Below are 21,690 nucleotides of genomic sequence, written 5' to 3'. Positions count from 1 at the left end.
GGCATGTGCGGCTCATCTTTTCCACGGGGTTGCAATAGAGGACCTGACTATTTCCTAGAGAGGAACCAGGCTCAACTTTTCTCCCTTCCCTTCTGTTGTTGCTTCTCTTCCAGGGCCTCCGGAGCTCCGTCGGGTCGGAGCGGACACCGTATGGTGGCCTGCAAGAGACAACTGGTCGTCTTCGGTGGTTTCCATGAAAGCGCCAGGTTGGTCCGCCATGTTGTTCCTCATCCATTGGGAAAGCTTGATTGGGATGTTGAACATTTTCGCTTATCCAACATTCTGTCGGCCCATTTATGTTGGATAAGTGAGACTTTACTGTACTTGGTTTCTGTGTAACCAATGTTCCTTCACTAAGGAACATAAACAGGACAATTTACTTTTAAATCCACTTCTCTTAGGATTTAAACTGTAACTCCCTAGACTCCACGATACAATTCTTAGCTTTTCCCTTCTTAAAGGCTCTAACTATATTTCCTCAAAGAGGCTTCCTTTTTAAAACACGGTTCCCAACTCACTCAACGCCAAAAGTCAACTCCTAACTGACTGTCAAAAACCCAACGGCTCACTCACTAGAGTCCAAAGCCTAACTGCTAATGTATGGTTTTAAATCTATTTATTGTATTTTCTTAAATTATCTAATTGTTTTAATTGCTTATGTTTTATCTTTTTGTATTGTATATTGGCATTGAATTTTGCCAGATTGTGAGCCGCCCTGAGTCCCTTCGGGTGAGAAGGGCGGGATAGAAATGATGGAAATAATTAAATAACTGAAAAAGAATGCTCTGACCCCAACTGTCATTTTGGCTCCGCCCATCTCCAGTTGCTAAGTAACTTCTCATTTGCAAAATGGCTGCACACCAGTCCTGCGAGATAGACCAACCTTGTAAAGTATGCAAGATCCATTACAGATAGCTACCACTATGATTATTATTTTTGCTTATTGCAAATTCCATAACTTGTTACATAAGCTATTGGGGGGGGGGGGGGAACTGGACCCAGGCTCTGGGCACATATGCTTTTAGCAAATGTGAATCTCCATGAATATGTGGAGACCACCTTTGGAAAACCACTAGTCAAGAAAAGCATGACCTTGTTAGAAGTCAACCCTTTGAACAAATGATATGCATAAGCATTCATGTAATGGCACACACGTAACTCAGCTGTTTAGACTGAAGAACCATGTCTTTAAACAGCCAAGGATAAAGACATGCCACTACAAAAATATATTTGGTTGGCAGAGGATGGTTGTTTCTTTGCAGTTGCAGTTACTTTGAAAGTAGTGTTCTACTCAGACTTCTAACCATGCACACCACACACTTTGCCCAATCTTTTATTATCTTACTCTGCTTTGTTCTTTATGGCTGTTTGCTGTTGTTTTAGTACTTTTAAACTGTTTAAATTTTTACTGCTGATGATGTTATTTGTTCTGATTGTATATTATTTGTTTTATTGTGATTATTTGGCCTTAGCCCCATGTTAGCCACCCCGAGGCCCTACAGGGAGATGGTGGCGGGATATAAAAATAAAGTTATTATTATTATTATTATTATTATTATTATTATTATTATTATTACTATTATTATTATTGACACAACTACGTTGTATGACACAGCAAACAAGATAGATATGCTGGATTTCGTTTCACAAAATCACAAGTCGAACACTTCCCAAGTGTCTAGGACTGTGTGATGTATTTTCAGATGATGCGTGCAGATCCCAGTAGGGTGGCCTTTTGCAGTTGGCAGATCGTGATTTTGTCAATGTCTATTGTTTCCAAATGCTGGCTGAGATCTTTTGGCACGGCACCCAGTGTGCCCATCACCACCGGGACCACCTGCACTGGTTTCTGCCAGAGTCTTTGCTGTTCAGTCTTGAGGTCCTGATAGCGGCTGAGTTTTTCCTGTTGTTTTTCATCAATGCGACTGTCACCTGAGATGACGACATCAATGATCCAAACCTTGTTCTTTTCCACAACTGTGATGTCTGGTGTGTTGTGTTCCAGAACTTTGTCAGTCTGGATTCGGAAGTCCCACAGTATCTTTGCGTGTTCATTTTCCACAACCTTTGCAGGTTTGTGATCCCACCAGTTCTTAACTGCAGGGAGGTGGTACTTGAGGCATAAGTTCCAATGAATCATTTGGGCCACATAGTTGTGCCTCTGTTTGTAGTCTGTCTGTGCGATTTTCTTACAACAGCTGAGGAGATGATCAATGGTTTCGTCAGTTTCCTTGCATTTTGAGTCATCAGCTGATTTTTCGATCTTGGCCTGAATGGCCTTTGTCCTGATGTCTTGCTCCTGGGCTGCAAGGATCAGGCCTTCTGTCTCCTTCTTCAGGGTCCCATTCGTGAGCCAGAGCCAGGTCTTCTCCTTATCAGCTATTATTTATTATTATTATTATTATTATTATTATTATTAATTGCCTTTGTCCTGATGTCTTGCTCCTGGGCTGCAAGGATCAGGCCTTCTGTCTCCTTCTTCAGGGTCCCATTCGTGAGCCAGAGCCAGGTCTTCTATTATTATTATTATTATTATTATTATTATTATTATTATTAATGGCCTTTGTCCTGATGTCTTGCTCCTGGGCTGCAAGGATCAGGCCTTCTGTCTCCTTCTTCAGGGTCCCATTCGTGAGCCAGAGCCAGGTCTTCTCCTTATCAGCTATTATTTATTATTATTATTATTATTATTAATTGCCTTTGTCCTGATGTCTTGCTCCTGGGCTGCAAGGATCAGGCCTTCTGTCTCCTTCTTCAGGGTCCCATTCGTGAGCCAGAGCCAGGTCTTCTATTATTATTATTATTATTATTATTAATTGCCTTTGTCCTGATGTCTTGCTCCTGGGCTGCAAGGATCAGGCCTTCTGTCTCCTTCTTCAGGGTCCCATTCGTGAGCCACAGCCAGGTCTTTTATTATTATTATTATTATTATTATTATTATTATTAATTGCCTTTGTCCTGATGTCTTGCTCCTGGGCTGCAAGGATCAGGCCTTCTGTCTCCTTCTTCAGGGTCCCATTCGTGAGCCAGAGCCAGGTCTTCTATTATTATTATTATTATTATTATTAATTGCCTTTGTCCTGATGTCTTGCTCCTGGGCTGCAAGGATCAGGCCTTCTGTCTCCTTCTTCAGGGTCCCATTCGTGAGCCAGAGCCAGGTCTTCTATTATTATTATTATTATTATTATTAATTGCCTTTGTCCTGATGTCTTGCTCCTGGGCTGCAAGGATCAGGCCTTCTGTCTCCTTCTTCAGGGTCCCATTCGTGAGCCACAGCCAGGTCTTTTATTATTATTATTATTATTATTATTATTATTATTATTATTATTATTAATTGCCTTTGTCCTGATGTCTTGCTCCTGGGCTGCAAGGATCAGGCCTTCTGTCTCCTTCTTCAGGGTCCCATTCGTGAGCCAGAGCCAGGTCTTCTATTATTATTATTATTATTATTATTAATTGCCTTTGTCCTGATGTCTTGCTCCTGGGCTGCAAGGATCAGGCCTTCTGTCTCCTTCTTCAGGGTCCCATTCGTGAGCCAGAGCCAGGTCTTCTCCTTGTCAACTTTTCCTTCAATTTTGTCAAGGAACTTTCCATGCAATGTTTTGTTGTTGTTGTTGTTGTTATTATTGAAGTTGCCCAAAAAATATACACTCCCTTGAAACGTCTTTAGTTTAAAATATGTACTCTGAGATTAAAAACAAAGTCTTGCCATCCTTGTAACTATGGCCTCTTGCTTTTCCTCTGGGCAGAGACTACATCTACTACAACGACGTCTATGCCTTTAACCTGGACTCCTTTACCTGGTCCAAGGTGTCTCCTTCGGGGTTGGCTCCAGCGCCGAGGTCCGGCTGCCACTTGGCCACCTCTCCCGAGGGCAACGTTGTGGTCTATGGAGGCTACTCCAAGCAGGTGATCATCATCCTACACATGTTTTTTTTTTCTCAGAAGGTGTGGATGTGTAATGGGATTTGCTCCCGGCATGGGCAAACTTGGGCCTTCCGGGTGTTTTGGACTCCAACTCCCACAATTCCTAACAGCAATTATAATAATACACTATTATAATTGTATATTATATTTTACACCTAATATTACTAATAATAGTGCAGTGTTGTGGTCTAGTACAATATAGTAATATATAATGCTTACCGTATATACTCGAATATAAGATGACCCAAATATAAGCCGAGGCACCTAATTTTGCCACAAAAAATTGGGAAAACATTGACTCCAGTATAAGCCGAGAGTGGTAAATTTCAGAAATAAAAATAGATATCAATAAAATTACATTAATCGAGGCATCGGTATGTTAAATGTTTTTGAATATTTACATAAAGCTCAAAATTAAGATAAGACTGTCCAACTCTGATCCAATCATCACTCTCATTTTCTTCAATGTAAATGGTCTTATGTATCCTTTTAATAATAATAGAGTAAAATAATACATGTAATAATAATAATAATAATAATAATAATAATAATAAAAATAAATACAGGAAAATAATAAATGCAATGATAATAATAAGACCAGAGTGAAATAATAAATGTATTATTAATAATAATAAAAATAGAGTAAAATAAATGTAATAGTAGCAACAATAATAGAGAAAAATAATAAATGTAATACAGTAGAGTCTCACTTATCCAAGCTAAACGGGCCGGCAGAAGCTTGGATAAGCAAATATCTTGGATAATAAGGAGGGATTAAGGAAAAGCCTATTAAACATCAAATTAGGTTATGATTTTACAAATTAAGCACCAAAACATCATGTTATACAACAAATTTGACAGAAAAAGTAGTTCAATACGCAGTAATGTTATGTTGTAATTACTGTATTTACGAATTTAGCACCAACATATCACGATATATTGATAACATTGACTACAAAAATGGCTTGGATTATCCAGAGGCTTGGATAAGAGAGGCTTGGATTAGTGAGACTCTACTGTAATACCAATAACAATAGAGAAAAATAATAAATGTACCATATATTCTCAAGTCTAAGCTGACCCAAATATAAGCCAACCAGGACCCTGACCTGAGTTTAGGCCGACGGGGGCTTTTTTAGTCTTAAAAAAAGGGCTGAAAAACTAGGCTTATACTCAAGTATATACAGTTTATTGTGCTATGCTAATAATATAATATATTGTATATACATATAATATTGATAATATTATAATGTAATACCATATAATAATGCAATATAACAATAATATAATAATTGTATATTACATGTAATATTATTAATAATATTGCAGTGTAGTGCTCTAGTACAATATAGTAATATTTAATGCTGTCCTTGTTTTGCAGAGAATCAAGAAGGACGTGGACAAGGGGACCCTCCACTCGGATATGTTCCTGCTGAAGGCCGAAAGCAGCCCAGGTGAGCGGAAACAGGGCTTGAGCTGGGTTCGAGTCCCGTCGGAGCTCAATTGCACGAGACGCCTGTAATTGCTGGATGTTACGCCCAAGGGCAGCTGGAGCACCGAAAACCAACACAAAGACCAATAACAATATAATATCTTTATTAAAGCAAGTAAAGTTCCAAAAGGAAATAAGCAGCAAAGTTGAAGTAGCAATTGACCTTCCAGGAAAGATCAAATTTAGTGCAATAAGTATAAGTCTTATGTCCAGTATTAGAGTTTAAAATCCAGAAACCGAAACACACTCAAAACTCCGCCTGAGTTTTGAGTGGGGAAAAGAGCAAGTAGCAAGAAGAGTTCTCTAGAATAAATGTCCAAAACAGGATTTCAGGGCAAGGCAGGAACTAGATGTTCAGGAGCTGAAACACAGTCCAAACTTGGCAAGGAGGTAGACCGGCACCCGGTCTACTCAAGAGTAAGCGCACTGTCAGGCTGCTTGGAATCCAGGAGCTGGAGACGATAATGTTTCTCAGTGAGAAGTAAAGTTATCACCACAAAGGCAAATTCTCAACACAACACTTTTATTGAAGTTCATAAGCTCCCCCAAACCAGGTGCCTGACTCCCTAAAACTTCCCAAGATAATTGAGCTTGTTACAGTCACTGCACCAGGTGTCTAACTCCCCAATTCTTCCCAAGAGAACTGGGCTTAGCCGTAGTCACCATGCTCCGCTAATCTGGCGCTTCTCCGGAGGCTTTGTCTGTTTGATCTGTCTGTGTGTACAAATGCCCTACGATCAAACATTAAACTTTCCGGAGAATCTGGGAGAGCCGGCAGTATCTCAAGGGCATTCTTAATTGGCTCTGGCTTGGAGATGTCAACATGAGGCATCTGGAAGGGTGTTGAATCTTGGGAGAAAACCCAAATCTTCTTCATCCTGGTCAAGAATGGGCACAGGGTCTAGGGCCAAAGGTGCCCTAGGCATCACACTGGAGCTCCTTGGTTCTACTGCTGTACTCGAGCAGCTTCCGATCTGCTAAACTGCTGCTGATGTTCCCCGTTGGGGATGCTTTTTCCCTGCCAGAGAAATGGTCCTGGTCTCGGCTGAGCCCTTCTGGGGTGAAGCCTCCGCCTCGGTCGGGCTTCTCGGTGTCCGTGGGCCCCAACCACCGGTCCCTCCTCTTTGGCGGCGTCCACGACGAGGAGGACGAGGAGCAGCTCGAGGGAGACTTCTTCAACGACATCTATTTCTACGACCTGGCCAAGAACCGGTGGTTCCCTGGGCTGTTGAAGGTCTGTCGAACAACGTCTTTGGCGGACCCTCCTTTTTAGATGAGTGAGGCTACTGAGTTCAGGACTTTGAAGTATATTTTAATCTAGCTTGGGTACCCAGGTTATTAGAAAAGGGCCTTGCTTATTTTTGGATGTTAGGTAATACCCGTTTTGGACTGTGTTAAACCGCTGAGCTGCTGAATTTGTTGACCGAAAGGTTGGCAGGTCCAAATCCAGCGAGCGGAGTGAGCTCCTGCTGTCAGCCCCAGCTAGCAGTTCGAAAACATGAAAATGTGAGTAGATGAATAGGTACTGAAGGTAAAGGCGATCTATGCAATCATGCCCTTGGAGGTGTCTACGGATTTCCGAAACATCCCATTTTCTTGCACATGCTTATTGAATACCAATGCTTTTACGTCAAGCCGCTTGAATCCCCTTTGAGAAGATAAGGCAGGCTATAAATAAATATAATAATGATGATAATAATAGCAGAGGTGGGTGACTCTCATGGTATAAGAGGTTTTCATACCTTCCCAGAATCCCTGTTTGACCTGAGTGACTGAGGATATAAAGGACTATTTTTGGGGAAAATAATCCTATATATATATATATATATGCTATACAAGAGCCCACTAGTCACCTGCTTTGCATTGTGAGAGAATGCCTACAGTGAAGGTTTCTGGTGGCAAAAAATATGGATTCTTTTCTCGATGCTCTGAATTGTTTTTTATACGCTGTTTTATTATGTTATTTTTACTATTTTATTGTTTTATTGTGTTACTAGCTGTGCTCGGCCACGTGTTGCTGTGGCTTATGGGGATTCTTTGTTGGCTAGGTGGAATAGCAGTGAATAGTTTTGCAGTCTCAAAGCCTGGCCATTTTCTTCTTATGGGAATCTTTGTTTGGTGAGCTGGAATACCCTTCTGACTGGCAGCCGGGAATGGTGGGGGTACACGGCTCTTCCTCGTCCTCTAATTTGGACTCTTATTTTTCTAGGTTTTTTGTTTGAAAGACATAGATTGGATAACTATGTCTTTTGTGGCCAAGTTTGGTGTGATTTGGTTCAGTGGTTTTGTTGTTTACTCAGTCCTACAAACGTACTTTACATTTATATATACAGTAGAGTCTCACTTATCCAACACTCGCTTATCCAATGTTCTGGATTATCCAACGCATTTTTGTAGTCAAAGTTTTCTATATATCGTGATATTTTGGTGCTAAATTCATAAATACAGTAATTACTACATAGCATTATTGCATATTGAACTACTTTTTCTGTCAAATTTGTTGTATAATGCGATCTTTTGGTGCTTAATTTGTAAAATCATAAACTAATTTAATGTTTAATAGGCTTTTCCTTAATGCCTCCTTATTATCCAACATATCCGCTTATCCAACGTCCTGCCGGCCCGTTTATGTTGGATAAGTGAGACTCTACTGTATATAGATTGTATATGCATTTTTACTTAATGTTGTTGTGTGTCTTGTAGGTATTTTATTTTTATTGTAATTGCCTGTGCTTGGCTCCATATTAACCACCTCGAGTTCCTCCGGGGGGATGGAGGCGGGGTACAAAAATAAAGTTGTTATTATTATTATTATTATTGGTCACCCAAAGGGCCCCAGGTCTGAGAAGAAGAAGCGAAGGCGAGGAGCGGCGACGGAGGAAGCGCATGGAGACGGTGAAGCGGCATTGCAGCCGCCTCCAGGTCCCTTGGAGATCGTGAAGGAAGTGGTGGCCGAAGACGGGACCGTGATGACCATCAAGCAAGTGGTCTCCATCCCAGAGGCCGAAGCCCAGAAGTCGGAGGAGGAGGAGGAAGAGGAGGAGGAGGAAGCGGCGGATGAGGCCTCCGGCCAGTTGGTGGAGCCGTGTCCGCGGTCCAACGCCATGCTGGCGGTCAAGCATGGGACCCTCTATGTATTCGGTGGGATGTTCGAAGTGGGAGACCGCCAGTTCACCTTGAATGACCTCTACGCCCTCGACCTCCACAAGATGGACGGGTGGAAGGTCCTGGTGGAAATGGACCCCAGTAAGTCTCGCCTTTGCCGTCCTTTGAGTCCTCGTTGCTCGGGGTGGGGGGCCTTGCGCACCGTGATGTGGTTGGAATGTGGTTTGATGCTGCTTTGGCTGCCATGGCTCAATGCTATGGGGTCGTGAGAGTTGGGTTTTCACAAGATCTTTAGGTTTCCCTTCCAAAGATGCCTTAGATATGGGAAGGCAACTGCAGGCCACAGTAAAAATCAATCAATCAAAAATTTAATCAATCAAAAAGCAATTGATCAATTAAAAATCAATTGATCAATTAAAAATCAATTGATCAAAAAGCAATTGATCAATCAAAAAGTAATTGATCAATAAAAAAGCAATCGATCAATCAAAAAGCAATTGATAATTGATATCAAAAATTTAATCAATCAAAAATTAATTGATCAATCAAAAATCAATGATCAATCAATCAAAAAGCAATTGATCAATCAAAAATTAATCAAAAAGCAATTGATTAATCAAAAAGCAATTGATTAATCAAAAAGCAATTGATCCATCAAAAATCAATTGATCAAAAATCAATTGATCAATCAAAATCAATTGATCCATCAAAAATCAATTGATCAATTAAACATCAATTGATCAAAAATCAGTTGATCAATCAATCAATCAAAAAGCAATTGATCAATCAAAGCCAATAAAAAAGCAATCGATCAGTCAAAACAATCGATCAATCAATCAAAAAGCAATTGATAATTGATATCAAAAATAAATCAATCAATAAAAAAATCAATCAATAAATTAATAATTAATAACACTGTGTAACACAATTTTGTTCCTGCATTATCAGTGTCATTTCCTAATTGACAGAAAAAGCAGAAAGATAAATTCTATTGATCTGAATTTTCAGAGCAAACGTCTAGTGCATCTGCAGTGTAGGATCCATGTGGTTTGACGCCGCTTGAATGGCCACAGCCATTTGTAGTTCCCTTCAACAGCCATATGACCCAGAACATCAAGGCCAATGACTCACAATATCTGCTTTGAACTGGGTCACCTGAGTCCACACTGCCATATAATCCAGTTCAGTGTGGCTTTCATACAGCTGTGCGAAAGGGCCGAGGAATGGGAGGGTGACCTTTGGTGCTGTCTGGGGCAAAAGTCTATTTACATTGAGAGGGTTGCCTTCCCTCCTGGAACCATGAATGGCTTTGAATGAACTGTTTGTACAGAGGGAGGGAGAGGCTAATTCTGTCCGGCTTTAATCCTGGGAAACGTTATTTCCCCCTCTGCCCCCCGGGGCCCATAAGCCGGTGCGTGTCTGCCTTGCGCAGCCGGAGGCTTAATCGTTCCACCCAAAGGTGAGCCTGAACTCCGTTTGCTCCTTTGATTTTGGCCGGAGCGGCTGCCACGCACAGCGTAGGCCGTAATGCGCAGGCACCAAGCCATGGCTTGACTTGAGAAGGAGCAAAGGGAGCATGTTTTTCCCTTGCACACTCTTTATGCGCTTACTACAGACTGCTTTCCAAGGAGGTTGTCTCTGAACTCCAAGCCACCGCCTGGTCCAAAGAAACGAGGCACATCATGCATCTCGTGCCTCTTCTCATGTAGTTTCTTCGATGCTTCTTTTCTTACCATGTTTCTGCTGTTCATCCGGTATCTGAATGGAATGTTTGGGGAGTAGTGAACCTCCTCATGTTTTGAATCTCTCATAATCTTTCATCTTTCCTGCTTCCAAAATGTCCAATGGCTCTAGCAATCTACCTACCTTTCTTCTATCATCCAGCTAGTTTAGCTTTCTTCCATCATCCATCTGCCTGTCTGTCTATCACCCATCAATCTATCATCTGTCTATCCATTTCCCTATCTATCCATCCATCAATCATCTATCTATCTATCCATCTCCATCTATCATCCATCCATCTATCCATCCATCTACCCATCCAGACATCCATCGATCAGTCCATCATCCAGACATCCATCAATCTCCCCATCTATCCAGGCATCATGCAGACATCCATCCATCTATCCATCCATCTCCCCATCTATCCAGATATCATCTATCATCTGTCCATCAATCATCTATCTATCCATCCATCCATCTATCTATCCATCTCCATCTATCATCTCCTCCATCTATCATCCATCCATCCATCTACCCATCCAGACATCCATCCATCAGTCCGTCTATCTATCTATCTATCTATCTATCTATCTATCTATCTATCTATCTATCTATCTATCTATCTATCTATCTTTCGTTCTCTGTGACAATAAGGACTGGTAGCTTGCTCTTATTTATATCATCGTGTCTTTTAAATTATTGGCCTTAGCAAACCATAGATCTCGATGCCCAGCCCAGTTTCTGCTTCGTCCCCCTCATTTTCACACAGTTTCCCTACTTAACAGTATATAATTTTCTTTTTTAAATCCTGTTAGGTTCTTAGAGCGCTCTTTTGTCACGGATAGGCAGGATTTAAGTTACTTATGTAAAGACATGTAAATCTCAGAGCAATTTGTAAAAAAACATCTCCCACTTCTTGGTTTCGGAGCAGAGGAGGTTGTGGAACTTGTTCCCCTTCGGGCTCTTTGAGAAGGAGTTTGAGAAGACCAGATACAATTCCCAGTGGTTTTATTAGCATGTCGTTGCCTGGATAGAATTGTCTCCATAGTATTCTAGGGATGCCAACCTCCTTGCATCCTAAGAGGGGAAGACGGGATAGAAGGGCGGAAGATGAGGACAAAAGATAGGGTCTGCTCTGTGGTTGCAACCCAAAAATTGCCATTTTCTTGCCCTCAAAGGAGATCAATGGCTTTGGGATTTGCAGGAGCAACTCCAGATCCCGAGAGAGCTATCCATGGTGCTGAAACCTCCTGGCGCGATAGTTTCAGCACCACGGAGAGCTCAAATAAACCTCAGAACGGTTAAATGGACCCACCAAAATAATCAGACACCTCTCCTTGCATTGCATATCTAGTTTGGCATCTTGAGGACCTCGTCCTGTTTAACTCGTTGAGTTAGAAAGATGGAAAGCTGCCTTATTATAATTAGTTAGACCTTATTGTCAGCATAGAATGGAAGCCATCCAGAGTTTTTGGTAGGTGTTGTTCCCAATCCTCATTTTCTTGCTTGGTCTTAAAAGCAGCCTGGTTGGACAGGTGGAAACCAATTGACCCATGCATCAAGAAAATAAATGGAAGTTACCTGGTAATACTTGCAACAGTTGACTCTGCGTGCATGCATTTCTATATTAAATGCACAAAGCAAGAAGAACATAGGAAGCTGCCTCTTAATAAATCAAATCCTTGGTTGGATCTATCTCGGTATTGCCCACTTCTTTCCAAGTTTTTCCATAGTCCTTCCTGGTGGTCCCCCATCCAGACGTCCAGTAGAAGTTTGTTTACATTTTGGAAATTAGCACAATTTTCAGGCATTTTTTCCAAAGAGGAGTTGTTGATGGTTGCTGAGAGAAGGCACTCCCAAATTCATTAAATTTGTATATCTTTTTTTAAAAATGTGTTAGAAACTCAGGAATGGCTTGAAGAATCCGAGTCTGACGAAGAGGGAGATGCGGAAGGTGCTGAAGGAGGAGAAGAAGACGAGGAGGAGGAGGAAGGTTCTGATGATGATGATGATGATGAGAGTGAAGATGAAGGTACTTGTATAATGATGATGATGATGATGATGATGATGATGATGGAAAATGAGGAGAAGGAAGACTCTTATGATGATGAGAGTGAAGATGAAGGTATTGAATAATAATAATAATAATAATAATAATAATAATAATAGAGGAAGATGAGGAGGAGGAAGACTGATGATGAGAGTGAAGATGAAGGTATTGAATAATAATAATAATAATAATAATAATAATAATAGAGGAAGATGAGGAGGAGGAAGACTGATGATGATAATGAGAGTGAAGATGAAGGTACTTGTATAATAATAATGATGATGATGATGATGATGATGATGATGATGATGGAAGACGAGGAGGAGAAGGAAGACTTATGATGAGAGTGAAGGTTTTGAATAATAATAATAATAATAATAATAATAGAGGAAGATGATGATGAGGAAGACAGATGATAATGATGAGAATGAAGATGAAAGAAATTGAATAATAATAATAATAATAATGATGATGATGATGATGATGGAAGACGAGGAGGAGAAGGAAGACTTATGATGAGAGTGAAGAAGGTTTTGAATAATAATAATAATAATAATAATAATAATAATAATAATAGAGGAAGACGAGGAGGAAGAGGCTCTTATGATGATAAGAGTGAAGATGAAGGTACTTGTACTATAATAATTATTATTATTATTTGCATCATCCGAAAATACATCACACAGTCCTAGACACTTGGGAAGTGTTCGACTTGTGATTTTGTGATACGAAATCCAGCATATCTATCTTGTTTGCTGTGTCATAATAAAATAATAATAATAGTAATAATAGACCGGGAAAGAGCATCTCTTGGAATGACTGGACTTATGTTCAACACATAAGATTTTTGGAGTGATGAGGATGCTTTGCTTGGAAGAGTAACACCATGATTGGTCATGCTATTACCTTTCCATGTTTATTGAGGATCACAATAAACACACGGTGAAAACATGGATGTGTTTATCTCAAAGGGGCCCATCTGGTTTCTTGCAAGTCCACCCAAGCGCATGTCTTTGAACCAGCTTCCACTACAAGTATGCCTCCACTTTGGTGGATTTGTTTATTTGCAGATGGGATTACGAATGTCCTCTCTAGGTACTTGTAGGTCCTTCACCTTATTTCATGCTGGAGGACCTAGAGACGGGTTCTCTTTGTTTCTTTATTTGCAGTCAGTCCTGTTCCCCGAACCCCAGCCAATGTGGGCTTTGAATTAGATGCCTCCCAATTCTAATTTATTTTCTCCTATTTATTTACGTCCCGTTGCACCACAAAAGAGGAGGAAGAGCACCCGGTTGTCCAGAAGGACGAGACCTATGCGGATTATCTCTCCCGGACGGAGCCGTATTGGGTGAAGGTGGCCCGCCGGAACATGGGCCCCGAAGCCAAGGAGAAGAAGACCGTGAAAGTGGGGCACGCCATGGCAAAGGCCTTCTATGAAGGGTCGGCGTAGCTCAAGACGCTTCCTGAGCATTGCTGTAACGGTTGTGTTGCCATTGGGATCAGACACTACTACGTCCTCTTCTTGGCAGTGCATGATGGGCTCCGTTATGCCTGAAGGATCCCGTTGTTGCTTTGGAGACTGGCTGAATAAATAATGTTTTTTTAAAATACTGTGTTCGAAAGACACATATTTCATCACCTATTATTCGCACATCATCAAAAAAAGGGATGCGACTATTATGTGAGAAAAAAATGTTTTTAAGAAAATAAAATGCCTGAAGGATCCTGTTGTTGCTTTGGAGACTGGCTGAATAAATAATGTTTTTTAAAAATACTGTGTTCGAAAGACACATATTTCATCACCTATTATTCACACGTCGTCAAAAAAAAGGGATGCAACTATTACGTGAGGAAAAATGTTTTTAAGAAAATAAAATGCCTGAAGGATCCCGTCGTTGCTTTGGAGACTGGCTGAATAAATAATGTTTTTTTTAAAATACTGTGTTCAAAAGACACATATTTCATCACGTATTATTCACACGTTGTCAAAAAAAAGGGATACGACTATTATGTGAGGAAAAAATGTTTTTAAGAAAATAAAATGCCTCACCTAATGTTTTTAAAAACTATGTTCGAAAGAGTTTTAAGGCCGTTTGAATGTTGGACTGGATGGCCCGTGAGGTCTCTTCCAACTCTACGATTCTATGATCCTTAGGCATTTGGGGATGAATTGCAGCCACAGAAAAGCAGCTTTTTCGGGTCATTAAGAGAGAAAATGGCCCTTTGCCCACCTCTGTTGCGGAGCTACTCGCCTCTAGTTGTACTGCGAAGAATCCCGTGATCTTACAGATCATATATTGGTTGTTAAAATTGGAGAATATACCCTATTTCATCACATATTATTGACACATCATCAAAAAAAGGGATGCGACTATTACGTGAGGAAAAAATGTTTTTAAGAAAATAAAATGCCTTACTTTTGAAGGGAAAGGAAGAGGGATGATCCAGTCTCAAATAAACACTTTTTCTGTTTTTTTTAAAAACCATATAGCTGCAATAAATCTGCTGACCGAGAGGTCATGAGTTCGAAACCAGCCCGGGTCAGATTGAGCGCCCGACCATTAAATAGCCCAGCTCGTTGTTTACCTAAGCAACCCAAACAATAGTTGCGTCTGTTGAGTAGGAAATTTTAGGTACAGCCTTATGCGGGGAGGCTAATTTAATGTACGTAACCATTTGGATTGAGTGCCCGACCATTAAATAGCCTAGCTTGTTGACCTAAGCAACCCGAAAGGCAGTTGCATCTGTCAAGTAGGAAAATGTAGGTACCGCTTTATGCAGGGAGGCTAATTTAAACTAATTCACGTCACCATTTGGATTGAGCCCCCAGCCATTAAATAGCCTAGCTCGTTGTTGACCTAAGCAACCTGAAAGAGTTGCATCTGTCAAGTAGGAAAATTTAGGTACTGCTTATGCGGGGAGGCTAATTTAAACTAATTCACATCACCATTTGGATTGAGTGCCCGACCATTAAATAGCCTAGCTCGTTGTTGACCTAAGCAACCCGAAAAACAGTTGCATCTGTCAAGTAGGAAATTTTAGGTACCGCTTATGCGGGGGAGGCTAATTTAACTAATTTACGTCACCATAAAAACATCCATCAGCATTTTGTGGAAGAATGAGGAAGCACTCCACCAAGGACTCTGTTTCACAGTGGATGATGAGCAGCAGCTCCCCCTGTGGCCGGAATCGAGAATACTCATGAAGCTGGAAGCTGGAAAATGTTAAATTGCCTCTGTGTCTGTCTATATAATGTCGTATGTCTAATGGCATTGAATGTTTGCCGTGTATATGTGCATTGTGATCCGCCCTGAGTGCACTCTGGGATGAGAAAGAAGGGCGGAATATAAATATTGTCAATAAATAAATAAATGCCTGCCATAGACCCATGGGACCTGTGGTCTCTGGAATATACTAGCATGCTTCAGTGCGCATGAGTCCCAGAAAGCTTGGCATGATTGACAAACCTGCATTAGCATCTCAGTTATAATATTGAACAGGTGAGCTGTGTTGGAGTCGGATATTTTCGGTGGGTGAATATGGGCGGTTTTGATGCGCTCTGCCCTTGATGTGCCGTGCGCATTTCGGAAGGAATGCTGCACATTTCGGAGTTAAACCTCGCCCCGAAAACCCCGAAAAGGAAGAAGAAAAATACAATATGGAACAGGTGAGCTGTGTCGGAGTCGGATATTTTCGGTGGGTGAATATGGGCGATTTTGATGCGCTTTGCTCTTGATGCGCCATGCACATTTCGGAAGGAACGCTGCGCCCTTGATGCGCCATGCGCATTTCGGAGTTAAACATCGCCCCGAAAAACCCCAAAAAGGAAGAAGAAAAAGACCCGAGGCAGGAGGCATCTTACAAAGATGTTTTGAACCATACCAAAATTAAGTGATACATAGAGGAAGAGAAACAAAACAAAACAAAACAAACCGACGGAAATTATATATATATATATATATATAAAAAAAAGAAGAAGAGCATTACGTACTCGGAGGCTGCTGTTGTTGTCAATGATGTTTTTTTGTTTGTTTGTTTTTTGTACAGGGATTATGTCGGAAGCTGGAATATACATCCTGCGGACAAAGTGCAAAAATATTACATGCTCAGAGGCCAAGCATGAGACGCCTGGACGTGGCCCGTGGCAAGATGGAACGGGGAGGGAGGGGGGGACCTCCGGACCCCTCCCCAAAACGCAGGCCAGACCCCGCTTTTTCCTCCGGCAAACCTCCCACAACCAGGACCCGATTACTTTCCGGACCGGACCCCCTTAATTCCATGCATCTCGTTCCAAGTCTCGTCGAAACACTCAAATTGATTTGGTTCTCTTTGTAAGAAATGGAAAAATAGGTGAAGGTTTAACACAGCTGTGATGCAGCAGCTAAAAAGGCCAATGCCATTGGGGTTGTATGTTTTCCGGGCTGTCTGGACATGTTCTAGAAGCATTCTCTCCTGACGTTTTGCCCACATCTATGGCAGGCATTCTCAGAGGTTGTGAGGCATGGAGAAACTAAGTAAGGAAAGTAAAGAATATATATATCTGTGGAGAGTCCAGGGTGAGAGAACTCTTTGTCAGTGGAGGCCAGTGTGAATGTTGTAGTTAATCACCTCAATTAGCATTGAATAGCTTCATCTCCTGGCTTCCTGCCTGGGGGCATCCTTGGTTTAATAATAATAATAATAATAATAATAATAATAATAATAATATAACATGCCCTGGCAGAATATGTAAAGCAAAGTGAAGAACCTGCTTTGATTGAAGTCAAAAATCAGAAACTCCTCAAAGCACAGCAGACAAAAAAATCAGTACAAGAAAACCGCACTACAAACTAGAGCTGACAAGAAAACTCATGACCATTCATTATTCACTGCACCCTCGCAGTGATGTTGACCGGCTATATCTGCCTAGAAGATCAGGTGGCAGAGGACTCTTACAAGTCAAACAAGCAGTCAAAGAAGAAGAACATGCCCTGGCAGAATATGTAAAACAAAGTGAAGGATCTGCTTTGATTGAAGTCAAAAATCAGAAACTCCTCAAAACAGAGCAGACAAAAAAATCAGTACAAGAAAACCGCACTACAAACTAGAGCTGACAGCTGGCACCACAAAACATTGCATGGAAAGTTCCTTGACAAAATTGAAGGAAAAGCTGATAAGGAGAAGACCTGGCTCTGGCTCACGAATGGGACCCTGAAGAAGGAGACAGAAGGCCTGATCCTTGCAGCCCAGGAGCAAGACATCAGGACAAAGGCCATTCAGGCCAAGATCGAAAAATCAGCTGATGACCCAAAATGTAGACTGTGCAAGGAAACCGACGAAACCATGGATCACATCCTCAGCTGCTGTAAGAAAATCGCACAGACAGACTACAAACAGAGGCACAACTATGTGACCCAAATGATCCATTGGAACTTATGCCTCAAGTCCCACCTCCCAGCAGTAAAGAACTGGTGGGATCACAAACCTGCAAAAATATTGGAAAATGAGCACGCAAAGATACTGTGGGATTTTAAACGACTCTAAACAAAGGATGCCCCCAGGCAGGAAGCCAGGAGATGAAGCTATTCAATGCTTATTGAGGTGATTAACGACAACATTCACACTGGCCTCCAACTGACAAAGAGTTCTTCTCTCACCCTGGACTTTTCACAGATATATATAAACCTTCCTTGCTTAGTTTCGCCATACCTCGTCACCTCTGAGGATGCCTACCATAGATGTGGGTGAAACATCAGGAGAGAATGCTTCTGGAACATGGCCATACAGCCTGGAAAACATACAACAACCCTATGATCCCAGCCTTTGACAACACATCGATTTGGTTCTCTTTGTAACAAATGGAAAAATAAACCTAACGGGAAGAGAAGGTTTAACACATTTGTGATGCGGCAGCTAAAAAGGCCAATGCCATTCTAGGATGCATCAATAGGAATATACCCTATTTAATTGAATCTAATCTTCACCTTTTTTTTGGCTGAACAACCACGCCAAAACAAGGTTGCGCATTAGACTAGGGTCTTATGGTCATCTTAGACAATTAAAGTGCAGCATAGATGCACCATAAGGTTTTCCTTTTTGTTGCTGGAAGCTTTGTTGTTTCGAACACTTTGTTTTTGAAGAAGGAATCCTAAACGGAGAAAAGGCAATGGCCAAATTACAAAGAATGCACTTTTTGCAATTGCACAGCATTCAGCAGCAAATACTTTTTGTTGGTTTCAGGGTTTTGAAAACGGGGATGCGCATTAGATTTGATGGTGCATGAGATTCGAATCCGTACGGTATCTCCAAATCGAGAGACATTATAGTCCCGACTACTCTGGATTAAGGTTCACATACAAGGTTTTGCGGATGAATGGTTTAAGTAATTTGCATTGTATTGTTTTAAATTTATTTATTGTACAATAGAGTCTCACTTATCCAAGCTTCTGGATTATCCAAGGCATTTTTGTAGTCAATGTTTTCAATATATCATGATATTTTGGTGCTAAATTCGTAAATACAGCAATTACAACATAACATTACTGTGTATTGAACTACTTTTTCTGTCAAATTTGTTTTGGTGCTTAATTTGTAAAATCATAACCTAATTCGATGTTTAATAGGCTTTTCCTTAATCCATCCTTACTATCCAAGATATTCGCTTATCCAAGCTTCTGCCGGCCCGTTTAACTTGGATAAGTGAGACTCTACTGTATATTGTTATTTTGTTAACTGTTTTAATTGCTCATGTTTTAATTCTTTGTATTGTATATTGGCATCGAATTTGGGTGAGAAGGGCGGGATAGAAATGATAGAAATAAATAAAATAAAAATACTCTGCTATGGCCGGACCTCACTTGGAATCACATTGAGTCCAGTTCGGGGCAAAGCAATTGAAGATATGGATGTAAACAAGACGGAAAGTGTCCAAAAAAGGTGACCGAAATGGTCATAGATTTGGAAGCCGAATTTTATAAGGAGTGGCTTTGGGAGCTGGAGATGTTTAAGAAAAAGCTGAGAGCCATGTTTAAATAGTGGAAACGATATAGGGTTGCTACCTGTACCTATAATTTAATGCATTAGATGCTCAGCTGCATGACATGAATTGCAACATTGCACAACCATTAGATGCTCGGTTGCATGAAATGAATTGCAACGTTGCAGAACCCAATGCAGAACCATACGCATGTGCGGAAATGCACAATTTGCAACCCGTGGACGTGTGCCTTCATGTGTGCAAAAAACCCTCCTTCCATAACCCTGAATATAGACAAAAATTTCAATGTTTTCTATAGGGAAACTCAAGACATGCATAAGGCACCAACAGGACTGGGTCGGGTATGTGCAATTATTATTATTTTTTTACTCCTGTTGTAGATACATACATATTTTGGGTGCAAAACGTAACAGGATACATTTGGGGATTCGGGGATCTCTGAAGTGGAAATAGTGCTAAATATATATACTGTAAATATATATATTGGGCGGTAAAAATGCTCCCAAATTGGGTGCATTTCATGGCAGGCATTTTGCATTTTTGCAAAAATGCAAAGTTGCGTTTTTTTTTCATTTTGTTTTGGATGGAGTTGGAAAGGAATTGGTTCCCGATCGAAATCTATTTAAGTTAGGAATCCCAAACTCTCGTCCTTTGAAGGTTTGGACTCCAACTCCCAGAACCCTCAGCTATGTTGATCAAGGATTGGGGATTATGGGATTTGGAGTCATAAACTCTTTGAAGACCATAGTTTTGATTTGGATGAAGTCGGAAAGGAATTGGTTCCCGATCGAAATCTATTTAAGTTAGGAATCCCAAACTCTCGTCCTTTGAAGGTTTGGACTCCAACTCCCAGAACCCTCAGCTGCTTTGGACAAGGAGTGGGGATTATGGGATCTGGAGTCATAAACTCTTCGAAGACCATAGTTTTGATTTGGATGAAGTCGGAAAGGAATTGGTTCATGATCGAAATCTATTTAAGTTAGGGATTCCCAAACTATAGTCCTTTGAAGGTTTGGACTCCAACTCCCAGAACTCTCAGGATTGTGGATTATGGGATTTGGAGTCCAAAACTCTCTGTAGACCATAGTTTGGAAAACTTTGCAATTCATGCAACGACCGGAATTTGGGACTTGGTTTTCGAGTCAATGGCTGGTTGGACTCCAACTCTCAGAACCCTCAGCTGCTTTAGTCAAGGATTGGGAATTATGGGGTTTGGAGTCCAAAACTTTTCGACGACCATAGTTTGGGAAATTTTGCAATTCATGCAACGACCGGAATTTGGGACTTGGTTTTCGAGTCAATGGCTGGTTGGACTCCAACTCTCAGAACCCTCAGCTGCTTTAGTCAAGGATTGGGAATTATGAGGTTTGGAGTCCAAAACTTTTCGACGACCATAGTTTGGGAAATTTTGCAATTCATGCAACGACTGGAATTTGGGACTCGGTTTTCGAGTCAATGGCTGGTTGGACTCCAACTCTCAGAACCCTCAGCTGCTTTAGTCAAGGATTGGGAATTATGGGATTTGGAGTCCAAAACTTTTCAAAGACTATAGTTTGGGAAAATTTGCAACAACCGGAATTTGGGACTCGGTTTTCGAGTCAATGGCTGGTTGGACTCCAACTCCCAGAACCCTCAGCTGCTTTAATCAAGGATTGGGGATTATGGGATTTGGAGTCCAAAACTTTTTGAAGACTATAGTTTGGGAAACTGCAATTCATGCAACGACCGGAATTTGGGACTCTGTTTTCGCGTCAATGGAATGAATTTTTCGGAGGCAATTGTGCATGATTGTGAATGTTTTCCGCTTTCATTTCCTCAACCACCTATCCCATCATCCACCGAGGTTTGCCGGGGAACCGCATTCCCATTCTTGCCTTGTTTTGGGGAGGGCGGAGGAGACGGGGACGTTACCATTCTGCCATGCCACACAGCGATAAAAGTGTTATACAAGCAAAGAATTTTTGGCTAAGGATCCAAAAAACATTACCCAGGGAAGAGAACAGAAAAATTAAAAAGGCAAACTGTGAGTGAGATTCAATCTTCTTCTTCTTCTTCTTGTGTCTTCTCTCTTTGTGTTCTTCTTGTGTGAAAAGACTCGGACGCCGGATGTCGTCGCGGGACAGCTCAGAGAACCAAAAGGTCAAAAAGAAAACGGGGCAAAAAGAAGAACCGCTCGCCTTCGCCGGCGGAGTCTCGCTCTTCGCGTCCTTCATCCCCCGTCCGTACGCCGTCGGTTTTTTCCCCCGTTATTAATCCGTTGTTGGTAATTTTTTAAATTATTATTTTCAATTATTATTATTTAGGTTTGTTTTTTTTTCCAAACAAGACAGTCTCGAGTTAGATGAAAAAGTTAATAAACAAAATGGCAACTCCAATGTTTAACAAGATCACCATGACTACAAGGATGGGAGCCGAACC

The 21,690-nt window shown here is 41.1% G+C and overlaps 2 protein-coding genes across 3 annotated transcripts in view; one reads left to right on the top strand and one right to left on the bottom strand.

Moving 5' to 3' along the window:
• The window catches only part of klhdc4 (kelch domain containing 4), a 27,801-nt gene extending 10,410 nt beyond the window's left edge, over positions 1–17,391 (top strand). For both annotated transcript variants that reach the window (XM_062961491.1, XM_062961492.1), the window contains 7 exons: positions 114–206; positions 3,750–3,909; positions 5,309–5,381; positions 6,445–6,653; positions 8,251–8,665; positions 12,147–12,278; positions 13,571–17,391. In XM_062961491.1, the coding sequence (XP_062817561.1) occupies positions 114–206; positions 3,750–3,909; positions 5,309–5,381; positions 6,445–6,653; positions 8,251–8,665; positions 12,147–12,278; positions 13,571–13,746 (1,258 nt within the window). In that variant the 3' untranslated portion in view covers positions 13,747–17,391. The remainder of the gene's footprint in view (positions 1–113; positions 207–3,749; positions 3,910–5,308; positions 5,382–6,444; positions 6,654–8,250; positions 8,666–12,146; positions 12,279–13,570) is intronic.
• The window catches only part of jph3 (junctophilin 3), a 65,494-nt gene continuing 59,953 nt past the window's right edge, over positions 16,150–21,690 (bottom strand). Inside the window, exon 5 of the mRNA XM_062961490.1 lies at positions 16,150–21,690. Coding sequence (XP_062817560.1) covers positions 21,610–21,690 — 81 coding nt within the window. The 3' untranslated portion in view covers positions 16,150–21,609.

Source organism: Anolis carolinensis, unplaced genomic scaffold, assembly GCF_035594765.1.
Source record: "Anolis carolinensis isolate JA03-04 unplaced genomic scaffold, rAnoCar3.1.pri scaffold_9, whole genome shotgun sequence".
Taxonomy (NCBI): Eukaryota; Metazoa; Chordata; class Lepidosauria; order Squamata; family Dactyloidae; genus Anolis; species Anolis carolinensis.
Note: the sequence above shows the minus strand (reverse complement) of the source record. Positions and strands in the feature narration are given on the sequence as shown.